Source organism: Platalea leucorodia (genome assembly GCF_965183815.1).
Source record: "Platalea leucorodia genome assembly, chromosome: 14".
NCBI lineage: Eukaryota > Metazoa > Chordata > Aves > Pelecaniformes > Threskiornithidae > Platalea > Platalea leucorodia.
In genome coordinates this window covers 12,126,404-12,150,621 of record NC_138836.1, presented here as the reverse complement: position 1 = coordinate 12,150,621, position 24,218 = coordinate 12,126,404, and the positions used below count along the sequence as shown (strand labels likewise).

The 24,218-nt window shown below is 54.9% G+C and overlaps 1 protein-coding gene across 3 annotated transcripts in view; it reads right to left on the bottom strand.

Annotated features, from left to right (window-relative positions):
• The window catches only part of PIK3R6 (phosphoinositide-3-kinase regulatory subunit 6), a 37,883-nt gene extending 15,443 nt beyond the window's left edge, over positions 1-22,440 (bottom strand). For 2 of the 3 annotated variants that reach the window (XR_014229705.1, XM_082326428.1), the window contains exons 1-6: positions 22,290-22,440; positions 8,764-8,896; positions 5,491-5,574; positions 4,262-4,353; positions 1,804-1,872; positions 1,177-1,309 (exon numbers count right to left, since the gene is read on the bottom strand). Coding sequence is in view for 2 of the 3 variants with exons in the window: in XM_082326428.1 (XP_082182554.1) it covers positions 1,177-1,309; positions 1,804-1,872; positions 4,262-4,353; positions 5,491-5,574; positions 8,764-8,776 (391 nt within the window). In the remaining variant the exon portion in view is untranslated. Of the gene's footprint in view, positions 1-1,176; positions 1,310-1,803; positions 1,873-4,261; positions 4,354-5,490; positions 5,575-8,763; positions 8,897-13,690; positions 13,957-22,289 lie in introns of those variants that run through there. The other variant, XM_082326429.1, reaches the window with a different exon arrangement.
• Positions 22,441-24,218: the final 1,778 nt, after the last annotated feature.

Below are 24,218 nucleotides of genomic sequence, written 5' to 3'. Positions count from 1 at the left end.
GAGTTAAAAATAGCCAAGGACAAACATAGGCCATGCTACATAAAAAGAAAACCCCTTCTATTCAGGGATGATTTCCTGTATTTCCCTTCCTTTGTTTAGCAGATTATGAGCTCGGGAGAGGAGTCGGAAGCAGGAGGAAGAGCCCAACTCCCAGCCTCTGTCCCCGGGACCACATCGGGGGACAGCATTTGGGTGGCTATGAAGAGCACAACCCGTTTCTGCATCAGGAGAGATGTACTTTACCCTCACCCAGCTGTGGGGTGGGGAAGATACATCCACCCCCCATTGCTCGGGTGCAATCATCTTGTGAACCTCATGGTGCTCTGAGAGAGGCCCCACTGGAGATCCCCGTCTCTCTGCACTGAATCATTGTTTTACCCCAAGTGAGGTGAGATAAAGGTGGACCTTGGAGCTCCAGACAAAGTGGTAATGTGGAAGAGTGTTGGGGTGATGGGTTGAGGCTACCAAGAATGACACTTTCTCTCTAATTTCCCTCCAGCCTTCTTATGTTTTACCTCCACCTCACAAGGTATCTGCATCTTGCACTCTTGTAAAGGATTGCTTTTAAAGACTCTTATTAAAGAAAACTTTAACAAGAAGAACTTTAATGAGCAATGTAGAAAAAAAGGAAAATAGAGTTGTCCTCTGGCTTGCTTTCTAAAAGGGACTGTTCTCTGCAGAAACTAATGACATTTTAATGTCTAAAACCTGCTGCACAGGTATTGAATGGAGAGCCCGTGCTGCACAGCCTGCAACTCAATCTCAGATGGAGACTTCGCTTTGCAAAAAGGAGACCTCCACAAAATTTACTGAGATGCCCAGGCTGGGAGCATAACCACCCTGTTTCCCATATAGACAGAGGGTGTATATACAGCTGCCTTAGACGGGCTGGACTTGACTCTGCTGGTGCCTACACTGACAGCAGGAGGACCCCAAGGTTTTCTGCTAGTAACTAAGGCTCAGCAGCCTGAGATCACGCGAGGGGAACCATCCCATCCAAATGCATCCTTAAGACCCCCAAGCATTTGGCCAGCGCCCTGCAGAAATCCCTGCCATGGCTCGCTGCATTAGGCAAAGGCCAGCTCAGGTATGGAAACCCCCCAAAACCCCCACTGCTGTTGCCTCAAGGACTCAAGCCGTTCACTGTGCCATACACGGGCAGAGAAGCCCTCATACCCGGTGCTGTCCTTTCCATCTTCAGCCTGATGGCATAGTCCAAGCCGATGGTGCAGAAAGGCTTGGGCAGGGTGAGTAGCTTCTTACAGAAATCATACACTCTGCCACAGAGCTCATCGGAGATGCAAGGAGCCTGGAGCGAGAAAGGGGCAGATAAGGAGATGCCACAGGCAGTGATCCCTAACGGTGCTCTCCCCACAACAGACCCCGGGGTGGGAGGGCACGGAGCTACACGAAATTCAATCTGGATTTAAATGCAATATATGAAGCAGAGCCAGGCCCTACAACGGTTTGGAAACCTCCAGCAATATCTGCTGAAGGGCTGTGGGCACACGTTTTTGCCAGGTTGTGGCTTCCTGCACCATCAGGCACCTAAACACCTCCAGGAAAGGGGCTCAGCTGGAAGGACCTGTCACTCCCATACATGTCACAGGTGCCAGTGTCTCAGCCATCAAACAGCACACTGGGAGATGCACAGTTGAGTCCACCCATGGTAGTCCCAGGGCTTCGCTGGGCTGGTACTGGGGTATTTCAGCACAGCAATAGGTGCTGAGTGACTTCAGGTGGCCCCTCCTGTGGCTTCTGATTTCCCTGGATCTTGCCCCAGCAAAGCCCACGGTAGATTACCTTTATTAAGGTGTACATCAGCGTGTGCAGCAAGGGGATGATGTAATGTCTGAAGTCACCTCGCTCCGCCTGTGGGACCAAAAGGCACAGTCAGCACAGGCGGCACCGGGCAGGGCACTGGGACGGGCAGCAGCGGAGGCCAGAGCCGGGGGAGCCAGCACAGCCCCTGGGATGTGCTGGGTCCCGGCTGCTCAGCAGCTCAGGCACACAGGGAGAGCACGGGAATTCGCCCTGGCTCAGCAGTGATGCTCCCCAGGTCGAGGTGGGGTTTGGGGTCCCTCCACATGGTGGGCAGGATGTCCCTGGGGCAGACAGGTCCTGCCCGGTGGGCATCCCATGCAAGCCAAGCCTTGAGGAAGGGTGTGGGGGCATGGACCACACTGCCATGGCCACCACCGCATCACAGGGCTGGAGATTGTTGTAGGGACGTGAAGGCTCTGGGAGCTGCTGTGGAGCATGATTTGTACGCCGAGAGCCACAAAGCACGTATGCAGCAGTCATGGTGGGAGAGAGCGAGCAAAAGTTTCTAACTGAGCTCTTTAAGGAGCTCCTTTCTGTTGCTAAAATTCATGTGAAAATATAAAACCACTGGGAACCCTCTGGAAAAAGCCTGTTTTACATTTGGTGGGTGTGGGACCAGAGTGGACAGGGAGGAGAGGCTTTTGCGTCCCCATCCTGGCCTGTGGGAAGGCAGACGGATGCTCAAGCTGACACAGCCCTGGCCCCTCCCTGCAGCCTGGCTCTAACTGACAGCTCCGGCAATGGGAATGCCCCTGGATAAACCTTGGAAAGATATTTCCATCCCAAAGGTATTTCCAGCACCTTTCTTCAGGAATGCTGTGCTGATGGATCTGGGTTAAATGGAACTGATGGCAGCAAAGCTTTAGAACTTATCAATAAAATGAATAATGCTGAATTGCTGAGACCAGCTGATATTTACCCAGAGCCCCGGAGGAACTCGAGCATGAAATTGCTAAATTATTATCTGCAGTTGGTACTGACTGCTCAGAGCTGCTGCAGTACCAGAGGAATTAAAAAAAAAAAAAAGTGACACTGATTTCCAAGAAGAGCTTCAGGGAGATGAAGCAAATTACAGACCGGGAGGCCTGACGTCCCTCCTGGGCAAAGCGAGATAAGAGCAGCAGAGTGATAATAGGTATAACAGGGAGGGACTGACATGGCTTTTGCAGAGGAAAGCAGACCTTGAGCCCTCTGGGGGCATCCCTGCATCCATAGCCAAGGGTGATGTGGGTGCTCCTGTCTGTCTGGATTTGCAAAAGCTGCTTGGTAAGATCCCTCCCCAAGGCACCGATGGAAGTTAAACTGCCATAGCATGAGAGAGACATCCTGCAAATAGCCTCAGAGCTGCTTAAAAGGCAGAAAAAAATGATTAGGAATAACCACTCGATGTTCACAGTGCTGCGATGTGTGTGCAGGGGTCCGTGCCGGGCTGACACAGCTCAAGTGTGTGATACGGGAGGGCTGACGGAGGGAGGTGACAGCCTCTGCAGAGGGTGCTTGGCCCCCCTGGGGCTGAGCGGCAGCTGGCCCGAGACACCAGAGCCTAGCAATGCTGAGCAAGGCGGCTCCATCCTTCCAGCTTGAAAGGACAAATAGCAAAGATGCAGAGAAAATGGTACGGGGCGGTTTCTGCACAAAGGGTGACTAGTGGGGGGTCATCACCGGGGTGGGGAGGATGAGGTGGAGGGGGACATGAGCTCTTCCTCCCTGCACCGGAATGAGAGGGCGCTGGGTAAAATGAGGCAGGCTCATAAAAAAGAAGAGGTGCTACTTCTACACATGATATCTCATCAAACCAGGTCATGCCAGGATGCTGAAGGTGCTAAATGTTTACACGAGACCAAAAAATGACAAGACAAATTAATGAAGCAAAAAAATCCGTCACAAAGTTTCCGTCAGATGCTCTCGGGACAGGATGCTGGGTTAGATGTTTCTGCTCTGACACCCTCTGGGACGGAAATGAGTGACATGGAGGAGAAATTTCCACTCTACCTGTGACTACAGCTGGCTGGGGTGGGATGAGGGAGATTTGGGGGTGGTCGGAAGTGTTTCGCACTGTGCTATTTGCAAGCTGCAAAGGCCAGCTGCCTTTGGCTGCTGCGGCATCGAGGAGCCTGGGGAGGTTCCCTGCTCTGCCCATGCCTCGCCATCACTTTTGGGGCAAACCCTGGTCCCTGCAGCTGGGGACAAACTACAGCTCTGCCCTGGTGTCCCACAGAGTTTTCCACTCTTTGCTATGAGCCACAGTCCCCAGTTAGGCTCAAGGCCCCCAAAAATCCCTTAGCCATCTCGAGCCCGGGATGCCCCAGGAGGGAGGCAGAGCCCTGCAGGTGGAGTTGAGTCCCCATCCCTCTGCACCCCCGGGCCCTGCAGCAGGGCACACACCACAGAGGGGCCGAGCCCGGCGCTCAGGGGACGTCTCTGAGGCAGCACTCACCCTTTCCAGCTCCTTCACCAGGATCCTGACCAGGACGGAGCTGTTACTGGGATTCTGGTCGATTTTTTTATGCAGCGTCCATCGCAGCATCCCTGAGAAGTGAAAGCCAAGAGAGGTCAGTTTGCAGAGCAGAGCAGCGGTGGGTCAGGAACGGCGTTTGACAGAGGAATCAGCAGACCTGGGCACTGTTGCTGCAAAAATCGCCCACTGGGATGCTACACTGACATCACTATCAGAGCTAAACCAGGCTTCTCTGCCCTCTGCTTCAATCAGTGACCCTCTGCAAGGGACAAGTCTGCTGCACCCTGGTTCCGGATGCAGCAAAGATGTATTGTACCTCTAACACTGGGAAAACTTTGGAAAAAGGTCCCACAGATCCTAGGACTGGGGGGCTGGAGAAAAGCAAGGCAGGGCAATGGACATGAAGTTTGTTTCCTGTTCCCTCTGTTGCTCCAGTTTTGACGGCCTGCTTTCACCACCTGCCCCTGGGAATTTGGGTTCCTGCTGGTCCCAGCGCACAGCACCTGAATGTGGCTGCCAGTAGCTCACACTCAGAGCACGGACCACAAAGCAGCTCAGTCCTGCAGATGTCAAGGCTCATTCCAGACAAAATCAAATTTAATTAACTGTAAAATATTCCGTTCACTCCAAGTAAAATCAATTTTTCAAAATCAATTAAGTTTCCTAAGGCTGTAGCAGTCCGGTTGCTGGGTCAACCAGCGTTTTATTCTCCAAAACTGTAACACAGGGATTTCAACTGACTCTTTAGCGAGGAGCTGAGCAGTGCGCGGCAAAGCGATACCCCCGCAAGGAAAGCCGGGGAGACTCCAGCTCAGAGGTGTTGAATGAGTTGGACGGGGCTGTGCAGTCAGTGTCAGAGCGGGGAACAGCATCACAGCCTCTGGCATTTGATGTCCCACCTCAGCACTGGACCCTCTGAGCAAGTGAAGGGTGTAGAGGATGCAATGGCCTCGTAAAGGAGGGATGAAAGCTGCTGAGGTTGGCACGCAGCAGACACCAGGAGCTTGCCAAATATTTAGCACCTCCAAAAGCAGGTTAGAAAAGGCTGAGCAGCACCAGGGAGGTGAGGCCACCCCGTGTCCCCCTGACCCTGGCGCCATCTGAGAGAGGGGAGCGGTGGGGGGTTTGGGGCCAAGCAATGCCCCAGTGAGGCAGCGCTGGGGACGGCGGGTGCTGACCCCCGGGAGCCGTGCCGGGGTCTGCCTTACCTCGGTCGCACTGGCAGGCGGGGTGGTGCCCGTCCAGCTCTCGCAGCAGTGTGCGGACACGGCGCAGGATGTCCGACTCCACCTCTGTGGGGATGAAGAGGACGTGAGCAGCCAGGCTGGCACCCCTGGGAGACCAGCACCCAGGGACAAACCACCCCACAAATGTCACCCCACTGACTGGTGGACCCTGGAGCCATACTGGTGAGCAAAGTGCTCCTGCAGGGACATGGCAGCAGCAAAGCTCTGCAAAGAACTGCCTATGCATGAGCTTTGCAAAGCCCCTCTCTCCCCTTGTTCAGTAAAAAAATCACACATTAAATATAGAAGCTAACAAAATTACACCACAGCTTGGCACCATGAAAGAGCACAAACACCTGGCACTGCCTGGATTTGGCCTCAACCCCATACACATTGCAAGGAGCACTCTTGCAACAAGGTCTGCCGCCCACACCGGCAGCTCACCCCTCATGGGAAATCCAGGCAGAGCCACCAGGCTGGGCATGTCACCTCCTGCCTTCCACCCACGACCCCTCGCAGCCTCTCCTTGATGTGCAACCACCCACCTGTGGGCCCGAGCACCTTCTGCTCCCCCAGGCAGGGACCCGAGGTCGGTGCTTCTGCCTGGTAACCACCACATCCACCTCGTATGCATCAAAACCAAACTGCATCCTGCTCTTGGCCAAAAATAAGTCTGACAACCTCAGACCCAGTTTGGGGTATGACTCGTATGTGGGGTGACGGCTTGTGGTCACGAGTGAGCTCGCATGACAGCTGGCTGGACATGCTCACCAACACATCACAGATGTAAAATGAAAGCCGGCCCTGAAAGCATGTGGGCTATCTGCCGGGAAAGCTGCAAGGTCCCTTTACTGAACCACGGCCTGTCTTTGTGTGCCTTCTTGCACTGGGCAAGAGAATTTCCCTATCAGCAAAACAATTCTTGTGCCCTCGTAATAAAAGAAAAGCATTATATAAAGTTGGGTATTATTAGGTGATGTTCTCCTTCTGTGGGAAGTTGTAGGCTGGAGCAGCCAGAACATGGCCTGATCCAGGGCAGGGTTTCAGATGTTTGTGGTAACCATATCCCAGGACCCTTTCCTGGGGCAGGTTCCTGCCTCCGTGTTCACTGTTGGGGCTCAGACCATTGCCAGCAGTGGCTGAGAGGGTCTTGTCTGCGTGGCCAGAATGCAAGCAAGGAGCAATTAATCCAGGTCCTAAGGGAGCTCCAGGCACATACTGCCTGATCCGAGTTGGCTCATCCACATGGGATTGCCTTTTGGGATTGGTGTCGTTACCACCACTTTTCCCACCCAGTTTTGCTCCTCAATTTGCTCCTTCCCTCCACACCCTCTTCTGCCACAGCTCCATCTTCCCTAACATCAGAGAGATGGCAAGAGGACAGTTGTGGGCACTCATCTTTACCTACAAGAAAGAGAGGAGGCAGCCAGGGTGACTGTATTGAAGAGCTGTGCTCAAGGACCACAGCCCCCAAACGTCCCTCCTTGGCTCTGGAAGGAGATAAAGCCAACTGGCCTGAGTCCGGTTGGCGGAGCAGGCGGTGCTTTGGGCTTTACAAGGAGCAGCGACTGGGAGAGGTGGGTTGGGAGCTGGCTGGTTGAGAGCTACAGGAAGGGAAACAGGAAAATACAGGGGGAATTTCACAGCTCAGCTGGAGGGCCGGGCAAACAGGGCCATCTCCAGTGAGTGCTCCTGTGGGCAGAGGACCATCAGGACATGAGCATGCAGGAGATGGTGCAGCTTTCACTTTCTGCCCCCTCGTCCCATGCAGACCCATGCACCGTCTCAGGATGGGCTGGAAGCAAAAACCAGAGACGATTTTTTTGCTCTTCTACTGTGTCTTTTAGAGGGTGTGTGGGCCCAGGGTCATCATGCAGGGGAGTGGACCCCAGAATTGCCACCGTTCCCTCTGGCGATGCACAGCAGAGAGCAGGAGCACTTTGGCCCTCACAGCGCACTTGCTGCCTCCTTGTCACCAGCTCGCAGGGCAGGCAGCATGGCCAGACTCATGACAAGCCACCCTTGCCCTCTCCAAGCCCAAGACTGCAGTGCCATGGGTCAATGAGAAGGTGACCAGGGCATAGGGGCAGCAGACACGAGCCCTGCATAAAAAACAACTGGGAAATGCAAAATTTAAAGTATTGGGGATGGCCTATTCCTGAGTACAACCCAACAGCCAAAATAGTTCTATTTACTGACCCCGGGGAAGTACATCCCCTTAAGGACGCTTGTATGGAGAATTCCTTCAATTCAGGCTTCCTCTGCTGAGGAGAACTTGCTGCTGTGGCTTCAGTTGAAGCTATGTTAGAAAACGACCACACAGCCAGGTTCACAATTATTCGCACGTGCTGGTGAAGTTGTGTGTGCGTACGTGGGAAGTCCCGTCTCTGCCATTGTACACGCACGGGGAGAAACTACGGTGCAGAAATGTCCTTCAAAATGGGATTTTTCTCAGCTTGGAAGTGTCATTTGGGGAAATGTTAAAATTTTGCTTTGGAAATGTGTGTTTTCTCTCCTTTTTGTTTTATCTCCAGTGATTTTGTAAAGCTCCTCAATTTCACTATTATGTTCATTGGTTTTGCACTAGGGAATTACACAATAATGGACTATTTGAAATTTCCTATTCTTTTCATTTGTGTATGTTTCTAATTACCAGGGGAAGTTTCTCCTGAGCACAGATATAAATACTGTCCTCTTTTTCTAAATCAAAGTGACTACAGCCATGATACGCTGAGGTTTCTTCATGGGAAGCAGAGCGTCAAAGCGTTCATTCCAACACAAACAAGAGGCACTTTGATCTAAAAACAGTCTCAACCTACCAGCAACAAACAGTAGTGGCTTAGAAATGAAATAAAACATTTCAGTGTTGATATCCTGACCTCAGGGTGCCGGGAGACCAACACCACCTTGTGAAAGAGCGTGAAAATAAAACGCAGATGGGGAAAAAATGGACACAAAAAATACAATAAAACATGAAACTGCTTTAAAATTCAAAAGTGATCGGTTGCTTTCAAAGTGCCACTCTACAGCAAATCTTTTGGCTGCCCCTCAATTGCTTCGTGCCTCATTTCTCATCTATCCAGCAGGGTCTGCCAACACCTTGCAAAGAGCAAGGTCTGCCCAGCGGCACTGAATCCTCCTTAGATATCCACGTATTTTATCGGAGCGTAATTGAGGCACAAGAGGTGGATGAGGTGGGTTCATTCGGTTGGGACCCCCCTGTCCCGGCACCCCGGGGTGCTCAGCATCACCCACCTGTGCTCTCCATGGCCGGGCTGAGGCTGCAGCACGGGGTGGGCACGGCGGCTGCAGGGCGTCTGCAATGATGGGGTGAGTGCGCAGCTGCTCCTCACTCCACATGGGCATGGCCTTGGGTCCTGTGTCTTGCCTGCGAAAAAATAGGGCATGCTTAGCTCAGGCTGGTGGTGGAGATCAGGATCAGCCTGAACCACAGCGGGGAACCACAAAGCCACCGGGACACCGAGGGCATGGGATCCCAGCATGGAGGATGTCCGGCAGGGAGGCAGAGCCCTAAGGGTGAGCACGGCATGTCTCGGGGGCTGTGTTTTGCTGGAGAAGTCTTCAGCTCAAAGCTGAACTCGTCTGAACACTTGGCCCCCAAAGCCTCCCACAGCAAGGAGGCCCCTGGGGATGAGCATCAGTATCACCAAGCAGGGCAGGATCGGGAACCTCATCCTCCCCTGGGTTTAGAAGAAATGTTCAGGTTAAGTCAAACTGAGTCTGAAATGCAAAGTCCAACCAGAAAAAGAAGGAAAAAGGAGCTCAAATTTCCATCAGGTTTCTATGCTCGTCGTGCTGATCTGCTGACATCCTGATCCAGCATCCCGGAGAACCAAACCCCGAGGAAAGCTTGGGAGCCTGTTACACTGCACAGGGAAGCCAACCTGGAGCCAGACGGCTTCCCTTGCCCTCAAGCATTGTTCTCTCCAAAGAAAGAGGAAAAAAAATAATCCAAAGACCTGAGGAGGAAGGAAGGGAGATTTGCCTGTGACACGACCACAGGCAGGCTGGGGAGCCGGCATGGGGCAGCTGCAGGGGAGCAGAGGAGATGCCGGCATCTTCTGTGTGAAATACCACCACTGAGATGCTCAGCTGTAGCGATCTACCCCACAACTGGGTCCCTCCCAGCCCGCAGCTCCGGGGCCTCGTGGTCCTGCCCCCCCAGTGCCCACGGCGAGGCAGAGTCTCCCCCAGTGCATTGCCCTCTCCCATCTCCCCATCCATGGGCACAGCAGCAACCACAGGGCTGTGCTGCCTGTATTTACAGCCTGAGTGAGCTGCAACACCACTTTCAGCATTTCTAGATTGAGGCTTTTCCAGCCTACAGGTTTTGCCCTCTCTTCTTGCCTTTAGGGATGGAAAAAAACCCAGCCCATAGCTCTGAATTCTGTGATTTCCCTGAAACACCCACATTTGTGGCTGGTAACAGGGAGCCCACCTCCAGCAGTCCCCAAACCAGCACAGGCAGCAATAACAACACAGTCCCGTCAGTCCTCTGCGTCCCTCCAAGCACAGTCAGGCCATCAGCCCACACCTGTGCTCATGTATTTGCTCTAGTTAGGATTCGCTCTATTTAATTTGTAGATTTAGGACCTAACTCTGCCCAGGTAGGTCCTAAACCTATAAATATCCATCACCAAACCCAACAGCTCTGCGGCTGCAGGGGGAGATGGACGGACACGTGCAGGAACGCCCCTGCCACGCACCACTCGAGCCCCGAGAGCATCCTGCTCTCGGCAGCTTTCAGAAGCTCATTAAAGGTTTCCTGCAGCACGCGAAGTTTTCATAACCCACCCCAGACCCGTGTGGCCTCTATTTCTGGCCCCAGGGCTTGATAACAGGGCCTGGCACCCAGCCACCACGGCGGATTTCCACCGCCCGCCAGGCAGCAGCGCCGCGGAGGCAGCTCCTGGCGGCATCTGAAAGCAGAGAGGACAAGGGAGGTGAGGACAGGGGTCCTTCTGCAGGTCAGGAGCTTACTATAGCAAAATCCGTGCCTCTGCTTGCCCAGCTGGCAGGCAGCTTGGTCCAGGGCTGCGAGTGGGGAGGAGACGCCAACCCTCCTCCAGCTCAGCTGGATGCCTGATACCAACATCGGAATCGCATCTCTGCGGCATGTGGATACTGCTGCAGCAATGGATGTGCCCTTTCCTCCAAGGTGACCACCCTGGGGTGCACCGGGAGGGCACAGCAAGGCAGAGTGTGTCTACTAAGGTCAGCAAACCACTTCCACCATGCTGATGGCAGCAGCGCTGCCTGTGGGTGAGTCGCGGTGCTGCCCACAGGTTGTTCCTGCCTTCCCCTTCATGCCCACGCTGCCACCCCTGGCCGGGAACCGGGTGACCCTCCGGAGATGCTCGGCACTGTGGGTGCAGGGTGGTGAGCAAGGGAAGGATGCTCTCACGCCCTGGCCACAGCCAGCCACAGCGCTGACAGCCTGCAACAAGCATCAGCCGTCTGTCTGCGGACAAAGGGGGCTCTGCTTCCACAGGCAGACATGGGCTGTGCCTCCTGGTATGTCAGGGTCTGGGCCAGAAGAGGAGAACATCAATTAATCCTCCTAGTTTCAAAAATTACAGATCACCCTCTTGAATCATTGGCTACAGAAGGAAAGTGAACGATTCTCCTAATCCCTTGCATGCATAAGAGCACCAAATACCGTACTGTAGCGTTACGCAGCCTGTGAGCTGTTGGCACCACGGTTCTCAAAATGATATTTCCTGCTGGGAAAAGTGCTGGGGTCCCCGATGCCGTGGGAGACCCACGGCGAGTGGCGGAGCCGGGGCTGCACGCCGGGCTCCTCCGGCGCGCCTGCCTCGGGGCTCGGAGAGGCTGCCTGCCAAAGCGAAACACAGCCCGCTGCTAATCGCATTGGTGGTTTTCCACATCCGCATCCTACCTGCCCGCACGTGGGAGGGGAGCTGGTGGCCAAACGTAGAACCTGCTCGGTTTCCAGATTTAGAAAAGGACTCAACAGGGCCAGAGCGATGTGAGTTCCTCCTGCCTGAGGAACTTTGGTTCTCAGTTCACCTGTCTGCCTAGAAAGTGCTGGCTTTCCTCACTGTTGGCAAAGAGGAGCTGAGACTGAATCCATAGTGCACCTGCCTGCTTGGGTCTCCCAAGAAAATTCAACATAAAATGACAAAAACTGGTCTCCAGCATATTCAAAATCCAGTCACGCCGTCTGCGGGAGGACAGGTAAATGTCGTATGAGAGGAGGCATGAAAGGACATACATGGAAACAGGCTGGTGGGGAAGACTGGGGTCAGTCTGGTTCCTGTCAGGCACCAGCTGCTGGTTCTCACTTGGCCTGGCCATAACCAGCACAGGGACCTAAATGAGCAGAAAATCACCCATTTTCGCTGAGGACATTTTCTGCCTGCTTTGCTCCCCAAGGGTGAGGGTACCAGGGCTACCAAAGGAGGAGGAGGGATGCAGGGCTGAGGATGGGAAGGGCTGAGCAGCATCAGCCCCAGTCTGGAGCAGCTCAGGCAGCAGGACCACATTCGCCCTCCTCAGCCACGACAGACGATGCTGCCTGCCCTTCCCTCCTGGGCTTCACCAGAACTTTCCAGAGAGCAGCTGGCCCTGCAATCACCCCAACACAAATCCAAACCCCGTAACATGGTGAGGAAGGCTTTGAAGATGCAAGAGCCTGTGCTGTAACCAAGGACTAAATTCAGCCTTTGTGCGGAGCATTTACAGACAGTTCCTTGCCTGTGGAGATGTAGGCTGCTCCCCAGCCAAGGTGCATGGGTAGCTTTTGCGTGACATTAATGAAGCCAGGCTGATTTATGGCAGATGATCTGACCTTGACACCTCTCTGGCTGAGCAGAGAGTGCCAGGGAGCAAAGATTCAACCTACACACCCCTGGGAAGGAGACTTCCAGCCCCTGCCCTGGCAGTGACGCTGCTCTGGGCAGAGGCTGACCGTAAGGGCTGAAGCCCATCACCTGGCAGGAAAGCTTCCTTGAACACCAGCTAGAAGCCATGTGTCACTGCAGGGACACAATAACCCTCTGAAGCTCCGATGACACACTTAGAGCAGCTGATTTGGGTGAAAAAGCATTTTAGCAGAGGGTGTGTGGAAGTGCAGGCACACACCATGGAGACCCCACTGCTGGTGTCAGAGCAGTGGGAGATGTCACCCACTGGCACCCAGTGGGGTGTAACAGGATTGCTGTCACTGCACCAGGCTGTTTCTTGTCCTGCTGAGACAGGATCAGTCCCCAACACCGAGGCTGTGCTCCTCTGCCTGCCAGGCTGTTCCCAGGACGCAGCAGCCATAAATCCCCTGGGAGACCAGATGCTACACACTGGGATGGGATGCTGGGACCACTCCTTCCCTGGAGAGGATGGAGAGGGATGTCCCTGCCTCCTCTGCATGCAGGGACAAGTCTCTTCTTGCTGAGCCCTTTGCCATTGCCACCCCTTCTGGTTGCAGACCATGGGGCTAAAGACCCTGGGTACAGCCACCTCTGCACTCTGTGCCCATTGAGCCCTGACCACCACGAGCTGTGAGCCAGCCGGGGGGCCCCCCATGCCCACGGCTTGCTCAGGCACTGCATGGGGTTGGCAGGCACAGACACGGACTGAGCTGCATTGCAGCCCCCGCTTCTCTCCCAGGGATCTGGGCGAGCCAGGTCCCCGCTCCCAGGTTTGCAGTGCTGGCCTGGTGCCTCACGCAGGGACACTCGCAGCCAAGGGGACTTCACCAAGTCTCTAGGACCAGACCCTCAGCATTAACTGTGCCACATCCCCGCATCCCAGCACAGCAGACAGGGGTTGCTGCTGACAGCAAGTGTCAGCGCAGTCCCCAGAGGAAGGGGAGCACAAGACATCGGAGCCTCCCACTACAGACAGTCCTCTCTGCCTGCCTCATCTCTCCCGAAACAACTGATGCCTGGCACAAGCAGGGGGATATTGTCCCCATTTCTGGGGATGGACTTTGCACTGGTCCTAGTGCCTGGTGGACTAACTCAGACCTGCAAGAGAGGTCACAGGCTTTCACCTAGGAACCCCAATCCCGTTCCCCCGAAGGCTGGGTACAGGATCCCCCATCACACCCTGGCCCTGCACCGGCCCTGCTGTGAGTGGGAGCAGAGGGACCACACAAGGAAGGACCCTGTCCCAAACCTGCCCGGCTCCAGGCTGCACTCACCTTCCCTTGCGTCCTTCCAGCTCCCAGGATCACAGCTCCCTTCAGGGCACAAGACTGTCCCAGCAGGCACATTGTGAGGAGGAGGAGGGAGGAGGTGGTGGTGGATCAGGTGCAGCCGAAGGGCACCAGCTCCTTGGCCGAGGTGCAGCAGGCGGGATCTAGACGGTGAAGCAGCAATCCCCACGGCATCTGCACCAGAGCCCACACACAACGCTGCCGAACGCGGATGGAGCTCGCTTCTGCTCCATGTGCATGTGTCTGAGCTCGCCGGTGACCACAAGCTTTCTACCCAGAAACAGGAAGGGCTCACAGGCCCCAGCCAATGCACATGACCGTGGGGAGACGATAGATGAGTGGAGGGGAAATATGACGGTGCAGGGCGCAAAAGCAAGCCCTGCAAAAGTGCTGGCAAGAGGCAGAAGCCGCTCAGTTCCCAGATCCACATCCGTGAGGGCTCCTCTGCTTTCTGTCCCCCTCCTCCCCCCTTGGATCTTTTCTCTTCCCTGCAGCAGACACGAGACACATTTCATCCCGTAACTGGTTATTTTGCTGTCTGCCAGCTCAGCAAGACCAGAGTCTTCTCTGCATTCATCCCACTTCTTTGCAGAGCTGCAAATCCCCGCTTCCTCTCTGCAATTCTTAAAATACCCATGGCATCAGCTGTATTTTATTTCATTTGCAGAAAAAAAAATTAAAAGGAAGGGCGAGAAGGGAAGTCACATTCCTCCCTTCAGTTTTCAATAACCATGAGGTTTTTTAGTGAAAAAGCCATAGTGACTCGAAAGCCATCTCTCCCAAGAGTTTGGGGTAGTTATGGGAACCATCTCTCTATATTCTTAAAAATGAAGAACTTTGCATTGAAAGCACAGTTCACCCTGGAAACTGGCAGATAAGACCATTGGTTAAAGGGCTTTGCAGCCTCATCCTCTTTTTCCAAACTGCCAGGGTGGTGGTGAGACCGTGAGCAGGACCTGGCTGAGCATCAGGTGCTGAGCACCCCATAAACCCATCCTCATTGTCCCTCCTCTGCAGGGCAGCAGGTATTGGGGACCCAGAGGTGGGGAACAGTTTGTGACAGCTGCTTTATTTTAGCCGAGTTAATACAAGATGAAGTGCAGCCCCATATGGAGCTGAGGCCACAGGGGCTGGGATCCTCCAGTCTGCCTCCCTTCTCACCTCTCCTTCCTCCCAATTCTCACGCCGTTGAACCACCTTCCTCCTGAGCAGAGGTTCCCCATTCGCGTCCTGCCCAGGCTTGCACGAGGAAATAGTCACCTTCCTCCAGGGTTGTCCCCTCGCTGGTGCTTACAGGCAGGGAGGCATGGTGGGGAGACCACACCGATGCCCTCTCCTTTCTCTGGGAAAGGTTTCAGCAGATCACGCATTACCCTGTTTGCTTTTTGGATGTGCCTGGAGGATCCCAGCTATGGCTGGGTGAGCACCACCAGGCTGCACAGACAGAAGGTCATTGGTCCCTGTAGGGTCATCGGTCCCTACAGCACGCAGAGATCAGGCTGGGATGCATTGGCTGCTCTTGTCCTCCATGAAGGAGGATCCATGGTCACTCAGCCCTTGTTAGATTGTTTTAATTAGAACATGGGCTATTACCCTTATAGGTGTCAGGCTACATCACCTGCAGTCCCAAAGGACCCTGGTTCAGGCTCAGCACTATGTGGTCCCACGCCAGTGGAGGGCTCGCCTGGCCACCAGCCTCCACGCACCCCTGAGCGGCTGTAGCCTGAGCAGAGACAGTCAGAGCAAGGCATCGCACAGTCACAGCCTCACCACCAAGAGAGCCGGGGGATTTTCGGAAGTGCTGCTAACACACTGCCAGCAAACACCCAAGAGCCTTTACAAGTTGCAGGGGAGTCCAGCCTGACCAGGACCGGAGCTGAGTCCCAGGAGGCCACCTGGGCCCTGTCCTACCCCACAGCAGCCCAGCTTCCCCAGCCTGTTCCGTTCTGCTGACCGTTACGACAAAACCCAGCCAGGCAAACTTCCCAGCGAGCTCATGGCACAGTAATGGGATTGCCTCCCCAGCCTGGTGCACCCGCTGGAGGAACAGTCCAGCTCCGCAGGAAAGCACGCCCCTGTCCCAAGAAAAGGATATTTCCCTCTTAGCTCTGATCCATGGCAGGAGTTGAAGCTCAGTCCTTTTTAAGCCCTCAGTATGCAAGGATGCTGGGGTGGGATTGAAAAATCCCATGGCAGAAGGATGGAGATGTGTCCATCTCAACCCCATCATACTTAGTGGAGAGAAGTGACTCAGGCTGTCCCCTGGAGACATTCAACATGGGGATGCACAGCCTAACCAAAAGACATGCTGCTCTGTATCACAGATCAAAAGCTGTCGGAAATCACCAAAACCCAAAATCTCTAGACTAGATGAAACAGGTGAGACACAGACTGAGCGATGCAGAAATATCTGAAGCCGTGAAAAAAAACCTAAACCCAAGCCCTTTGACAGTGGGAGCTGGGCTAGCAGCAAACGAGCAAGCTCCCTTGGGAAGCCCGGTCGTGCTGTCCTGCCCCGGCTCTCCAATGCACCTGGGCACCCTCCGCTGCCCAGCACACCCTGGCTTGGGTCCCGAACACCATTGCCTGGAGCTGTGCTGACCATGGCCAGCCTTGGGGGACATCCCCTCTCCCACTTCCCTGCTTCTCCCAAGGACAGCAGTGACACAGCAGGGCAAGCGCAGCCCATGGTGCACGCACGCTTGCTTTCTCCGAGTTATATTTAGTCCTGCTCCAAAGGCAGTCTCTCCACGCCTTCTGCAGCCCTGTATTTAGTTACAAATTCACTACACGGGTACGTCTGAGGTTTCCTGTGGTTGTTTATCAGCTCGGCTACAGACGCTCACAAAGAAAACCCGTGTATTGCACAGGAACGGAACGTGGAAAGCTGTTCCCCCTGCCATGCTCCTCCTCTCCCCTCTCCCCCATCCCACCACCAGTCACCACCCCAACCCCAACTCTTCCCATGCCTGCAGCGGACACCCCGGCTTGCTCCCGGTGCGAGGAAGGATCATACAAATACCATCGGCAGAGGCAAGCGAGCTGTTCAGCGCCGGAGCGTCCTGAAGGGAGACGCAGCAAGTGCTCAGCTGTAGGGGAGACACATAGGCACATGTACTCGCAGCGTTTCATCAGGCAATGACAGATGTCCTGTAGAGGAGACCAGAATTTGCCACCCCCTCGCGCTGCCCTCCCCCTTCTCCCTGCAGTTGCCTTTGAGCGAGATCGGTTATGAAAGTAGCACATCAGAGGCTTCGTCTAACGTTACAAAGCTCCGGGGCGGCTGCCCAGCCCGCGTTTCCTTTTAGCTCTAGTGAGAGCGGCTGGAGCACAAGTTTCAAATGTGAGCCAAAGCGGGGATTTCTTCACTGCATGAGCTGAAGGGCAGCTTCGAGCGGGCCGTTTCCCCCGAGCCAACCTCAGTATCTGACATTGCATCCTCTGGGCTGCTCAAAACTGCTCCTCTGGGATCCAGGGTCGCCACTTACACCAGGACAAGTTAACTGATGCTACAGCAAAATCTTCCAGGTGAGTCCATCAGAAGCAGGTTTGGCATCCTGTTTGCACCCTCCTCTTAAACCGTGCCCATCTGCCAGTGGAGCAGCCGCTATTCTTGGCCCTGATCCTGACCTCCATCCCAGCTGCGCAGCTCAGGCGGGAAAGGGGGACAAATGCAGCTTTCCAGCCTCCAGCCCTATTTACTGTCCAGGTAACAGCAGCTCCAGGCTCCCCTGAGGACGTGAACCACGGCCAAGGATAAACACGGAGGGCAGGGTCTGGCTCCACCTCACCTTCCATCAGCCGCCCCAGAGCAAGGTGTCTCAGTTAAAATGAAAACTAAGCAAAACTTCCTTTGCGAAACTCAAAAACCACATAAAGATCACCTGCCAGATCGTGTTTTAAAAGCCTCATTTCTGGCCCTGTTTGGACACGCTGCCAGGGCAGAGGAGACCTGCAGATGAGGCGGGGGGACCACGCGTCCTGTGGACCAGCCTGGAGCCTCCCTTCTGGACTGATTTTCAGTTTCAGCTCAAAACCTGGCAGGGCCTGTGGTTTCAGACAGCTCTGATATGAAACCAGATGCTCTCCCCCAGGCTCTCACTGCCAAGGAAACACATCTCACACTCAGACTCTGCTTTCCAGCAACACTTTGCTGCGCTGCTTGCCTGCTGGCTGCTCCGGCAAGGCACGTCCCTGCCAGGAGACTCATGCCCATGGAGGGAGAAGGCAAGAATGGCTCTTACAGTCATTTCACTAATGAAACACCTTTGCAGCTCGCACTGCAGCGGACGTTCGTCTGCCGGTCAGCATTGAATGAGCCCCGTAGCCCTTTGCTAAAGCTGGCGTGGAAGTGGAGCGGCTTCCTGGACACTAACGACTCTTTGGAGACTTCCTCGCCAACGTCACATTTCATTCTTTCTAAGGAAAGAAACGAGTTTTCCGGAAGCATCAGTTTTTTAGATTTAGCATCTCTCTTTCCATTCCCAGAGTCGGCTTTGGAAAAAACAATCAGAGGGAAAAAATAAGTGGGTTTTGAAAACCGCTGCCAGGTTTGCTTGCACAAACAGCCCAGGCAAGTGCTGTCCACCTGAGGGGGAAATAAAAGCAGGCAGAGCTCAGGCTCCCAAATGTGGCCAGCCTGGGAGAGGCCAGGCAGGGAGCCGGGTAGTTTCTTGAGATGGAAGGGGCTGTGGGATGGCACAGCCGCTCCCTGCCTCCATACAGTGCCATTCCCTGAGCAAGACTGCCTTTGTACAGTACCTTCACCACCACAGTCACTGGTGGCACAGCCCCTTCACTCTACAGACACGTCTGTGTCCCCAGCTGGGGGGAAGCAGTTGTGTGTTGACAGCAAATCCTTTACCCCTCACAAAGAAATTCGGGGTTTAAACAGCAGTTTCAGGGCGTGTTCAGCAGCTCCCGTGGTGCTGCAGTGAGATGTGCTCAGGCAGGAGTTCACAAGCACGTTTGAGCTGGTGCCGCAACATCACGTTGCTGTTCCTTGCAGTGCTCTGGCAGCGCGGCTGGTGGTAGCACATCGGTACCCATCTGCCTTGCCTGACCACAGGCAGATCTGGAAACCAGAGGATGAGGGACCACCATGGGTGTACCTGCATCCAGAACCCTCAGTGGTGAATCCATCACTGTTTATAACTTAGTTTTTTTCTGCCCCAGGTGATGCAACGGTGTCTCGGTGCCTGGCTCTGCGCAGGGACACGCTGCTGTTCCCCTCCATCGTGGAGATTTCACCCAGCCCCTGCTGGAAGCTGCACTCAGGTGGCCACATCTGCCCGACAGCGGAGGGGAGGCCACTGGGGCTCAGAAAGGGCACAGAGCAGTTGCCCATGGGCTTGGGGGGGTCACTGGGGGAGGGTGACCAGAGCCAGAGTGACCCCAGTATGTTGTGCGTGGCACCTTCCCCCAGTGTCCGCAGGTGACCAGGCTAGTGGTGTGGGCTTGGCATCACCTGGCAGTGGGGAACAAACAACGTGACAGCTGCTGACAGGGCTAAGACAGAGCGGGAAGAGAAGCAGATTAACAAGGAAGGGGCGAGTATATAATGTTGCACCAGGAGGACAAGGTCAGTAATGAGATTTAATTACATGGCATGGGCAACAACAGAAACCACTGCTTCCAGTAGGACCAAGAACACACCCCAGTAACGCCAGTCTGGACTGAAGAATCACACTAGAGACTCACAAGCAAAACCTGTCCCAGCACAGATCGCTCACGACACCAGCTCCCTTTGGGAGCTCCTGCCCAAACCATGTTTGATGGACGGTGCTGTCTTCAAGGCGTGTCACACCTCAAAATAGAAAGACGTGACTCAGCCAACACGGCATCTGCCTTCAGAACAGCCATTAACACCAGCAAAGTGCACAAAAGCAAGAAAGCAACTGGGAAAGCAACTCCCGAGAGCCCCCACGTCTGGGTAGGAGATGTGGTCAGCATTAGGAAGGCTGGACACAACCAAAATGAGAGTCCTCTTGGGTCAGGTCCTTCCCAAACACTTGGAGCAGAGGAGCTCTCATGTTTTGTGAAAATCAGAGCTCCCCTCTGCCAAATCCACACCGAGGCTGGGCACACGGGGGATGCTGGGGAGGGGTGCTGCCGCTGCCCACATCCCAGGGGCCGGCTGCAAACCCTTGCGGTGGTGACTGATAAAAGGGCTTTATGGCCCTGCCACCGCAGCTGTGCCCACCCCATGTATCAGAGGGTGGTGGGGAGGTGGGAACTCAGTATGTCCCAGGGAGATGGTGCACAGGGCATCCCCACCAAAGGGGCCATAGACAGGTTTTACATCAAGGTCCCTGTCACCAGTGAAGCTAGACGGTGTCCAGCACAAGCAGGACTGCTCTAAGGCAGTGTTCACAGGACTCCCAGAGGGAAACCATCTGAACACAAAAGAGAAAATGGAAACTGCTCTAATGGGGATGTGCAGGTTGGTGCCTGGCAATGGGGAACAGTGGCCAGTTGCCTCCTCCATGGCCCTTTCATGAAGCAGAGATTATTTTATTTTTTTGTAGCAAAAAAGAAAGCAATGTTTCTGCCATACAACCACCCGAGCATGTTGTCCCATAAGGTGCAAGAAACTCCAGTAAAACCATTGCTAGCTGCCCTGTGCCATCTCGCCCAGCGCCAAGAAGTCTTCTCCTCTGTCCAATTTGGGGCCAGCCAGCCAGGAATACGGGCTATCCCAGGCTGATGGACAGGCAACAGACAGTGAAGTCTCATAGCTCTGTCTCTTTGGGAAACAGGACTAAAAGAACCAAAACATATGGCCAGCTATTTGGGCGTAGAAACACCATCACAGCTGAGCTTCATAGCAGCCCTCCAATACCTGATGTCAGGACAGCCCTGTGCCAGCACTGGAGCCCCAGCATCTCACGGCTGGCTCTGCAGGGCAGAGCTGTGCGGAGGCCAGTGCCTGCTGCAAGCAGCAAGCCCAGGTCTTGCCAGAACAGCTGAGTTATTTCCTCGGGGCAAATTAATGTTTGAGAGAAAGCTGTGCAGTTTGAACAGATTCATGTGACAGAGCAGAGGCTGGCCATATATTTCACCAGCCTGACCCATGTTTTCTTCCATTGCAGATGTAGGACATACCTTTAGATGTTAAGCTGTAAAGGCTGAATAATGTCCCATGAATTTGGGCCATCCACAGAGGAACTCGGAAACTGTTCAAGAAAGCCTTGGGAGCCACGTACTCACTCCATGACCAAAGTACCAGACAAGTACACGCCTAAAAGTTTGTGTAATACTCAGAGATGATAAATCAGCCCTTGAAGCCTAGAAGAATTTGTTTCCGTGTTCAGACTTAGTTAAGAGGCAGAAAAGAAAAACTGCTGCTATGTTGCATAGACACTCAGAGAGCTCCCGTGGGAGGCCAACAGCATCCCAGGGAGGTGAGTGGCCACAGTGCGACAGCTCGGGCTCGGTGCCTCTGATCCAGCCAGAGGATGCTGCCAGAGGAAAACGCTCAGCAGGGCACAGGGGGGAGGACAACTAAAACCTGCCTGTTGCACAGAGTTGGCTCATCTACATTCTTTTGAAGCTCGGGCCCCAAGCACTCCCCTTTTCGTTTCCTTTCTGGACGGGGCTGCTGCACTCTCCTCGTTATCGCCACTACCATCGCTGTTTATTGCCATGTCACTGCTGCAGTGCTCAGGGCCCCCAAGGGACCGATGAGGCCCCAGGCCAAGGGGAGGGGAAGCCAGGCAGCCACACGACTGCACAAGCAGCCAGCGCCGGAGCATGCACCACCCCAGCCACCCCCAGGCTACAGCAAAATCCGGAGCACAGCCTCCCCCCGGGGCTGGATGCATGAGCACTGCCTGCCCTACAGGGCAAGGAGCTGGAAGGGGGGAGCCCCAGCAATGCCAGTGCAAGAGCAGGCGATGGCTGGGAGCATCTCGGGGCAGGTGGCTCTGTCTCTTGCAACTGGGAGTTGTTTCACACAGGGCAAAATGAATAAGCATGAGCTAGTGCTGAAACAGCCCCAAGTCCGTGATGTAATTCACTCACCCCATCTGGGCTGAACAGCAAGCAGTTGCCGGCTGTCTGCAGGGCGTGCAGGGGGGATGTGTGTGCAGCGAGCATCTGGGGGCCTTGAATGAGTGCCAGAGCAGTAACAGCATCAAAACCACCCGCATCTTCTCCAGGGATGCAGGCAGCAAAGTCCCCATGCTCCTCCCTGGGACAGGCTCCAGGGCAAACCCTGTGTGTCCCACCAGGATCCCGCTCCCTGGCCGGGTGCAGGAGGGGAAGTTTGCACAAATATTCCCTTCCTGCAGAGAAGCAGCACCTTCCTCTTCTCCAGCACCATTGGTGCCCCCTCCCCTAATTCACCGAGAAAGGAAACCAAACCAACCCCATTCAGGGGCTTTCCAGGGTCGTTCACCCACAGGGATACAGCACTCACACACACACTGCCAACCCCTAAGACATAAAGCATTTCCCAGTAAAAGCGCAGCACAGGACCAGCAGAGCAGCAGGTCCCCCTCAAAGGTGCAGAGAGAAGACAAGACAGAGGATGAGCATTTTCCCATGCACGGACCCAGGAGCAATGCACCCTCCAGGACTCTACCTGCTTCTTCAGGGCAGGCACTGGGGAGCCCGGCGAGTCACACATGCACCCGATGTCCCGTCCAGCGCAGGGGAACAGAGCAGGGTCATCGCAGGGTCCGCTCTGCCCGGCAAGAAGGTCCGTGTGTGCCAGGAGAGCACCGAGGCAGCTGCCGGCGTCTGCAGCACACTTCAAAGTCTGCAAAGCGAAAAGGGAAGCGCTGGAGTTATTTCAAGACAACTTCCTCTTTCATAGAGAAGTCCCTCAAGGAGAAAGCTGTCCCCGCGCGGGTCGCGCTTACCGGGCACTCTCCAGACGTGCAGGAGCAGGCAGAAGAGGGCTCAGCTCTGCCCTGCCTCTAATCCCCCAAAACCAGCCATGCAGGTGAGGCTGCTCTGGGACGATCCTGTCCCAGGGCAGACACGGTGAGCCCTGGCGCTGGCACAGCCTCCGCCGTGTTGCCAACCACCCCGCGCAGGGGCAACTCCTCCAGAGCTGCCGCCTCCCAGCCGAGGCAGAAAGAGTGCCTGAGGCTGCACACCCAGCACCTCGAAATAAACAGTGTTGCTACGAGAGACAAGGAGGAGTCTGTCCAAGGAGACACTTCTTTTCCAGCTCCCCGTTCCAAGCGCAGCATTTTGTGCCTCTGCCAGCACCTCCCGCCCAGAGCATCCCGTGCACATCTGCTTTTGCTCAATGCCAGCCCCTGCAGCTGCCCAGAGCAGCCCCTGCCTGCCTGCTGCCAGCACAGGGACGCAGCCTGGGCAGGGGATGCCTGGCCCCGTCTGGAATGCATTCGTGGAGAAGTTTGACGTTGCACTGGCAGAGGTGTTGGCTGCGCGTTGGTTGGAGCAGGTCTGGCTGTGCTCAGCAGGGCGTCACGTTGGCACCGCTTGTGACTCAGTGTCAGGAGCGCAGCTCCTGGGCTGAGCCCAAATGGGGCCCCAAGTGAGGCTGCTCAGGGCTGCCGAGGTCTACCAGTGCCCTGACACTCAGTTAGGGCTGAGACCCGTTTGCATAAGCCCAGGCTGGCACATGGGAGGGATGCGTGGATCCGGCAGACCCAGCCCAAATCAGGAGATAAATGTTCATCCCTATGGGGTGTGGGTACAGGGCTGGGGTGAACCCACCAGCTCCATCAGTCCAGACAGCTGATGGATGCATGCCCTCGCGCTTCACCGCGCAAAGTGCTCAGGAAAGCTCAATGGCATTGGCTTCAATGACCCCTCCAGCCGGCCACTGCCACAACCAGTGCCATCCCCCCTTACGGCCAGTGCCCTGCTAGATCAGCTCATCACCCCAAGTGTTATCGAAGAGCAGTGCTTGAGGCATGGAGCTTTTCTGGGGTAAGTGGGTTAGGGGGAGAAAGTACTTATGGAGGGAGCGTGGGAACTGCAGCTGATACTGTATCACTTCCCATCTTCTTTTACATGAGAAAAAGCATTAGGTATAGTTACATACCTGGGCCCCAGATTTAAAAATAACCTACTTCCTTCCTGACTGGGAGAGAAAGGCAGGAGGAGGCAGTTTAACTGGCTGTCAGCGTTACTTGCATTCAATTCCCACTCGTTGCACTAGTGCCAAGTTGCTGCGCTGAGCAGCATCCCCTTCCCCCGGCAGGCCCGCCGTCCCGAGCAGCCACCCTGCAGGCAGGAAGGCTCCAGGGAAACAACAGCAGCACACAACAGCAGATGATAACATCCTCGTTTTCCCTGTCTTGTTTCCATTCACGTTCTCTCCCATTCACGAAGGACACACACACGTGTCCTGGCCCTGGCACGGAATCACTGCAGAGCACGGCGGCACCAGTGGACCCCAGACCAGCCCTATGGCAGTGTGGTTGTGGCATATACAGATGGGATCCTGTTTGCAAAAGCTTTGTCACTGCTAGCATCAGAATTATCTTCTTCAACATGCCCGGGCTAAGGTTTTGGGTATCACTGTTCAATA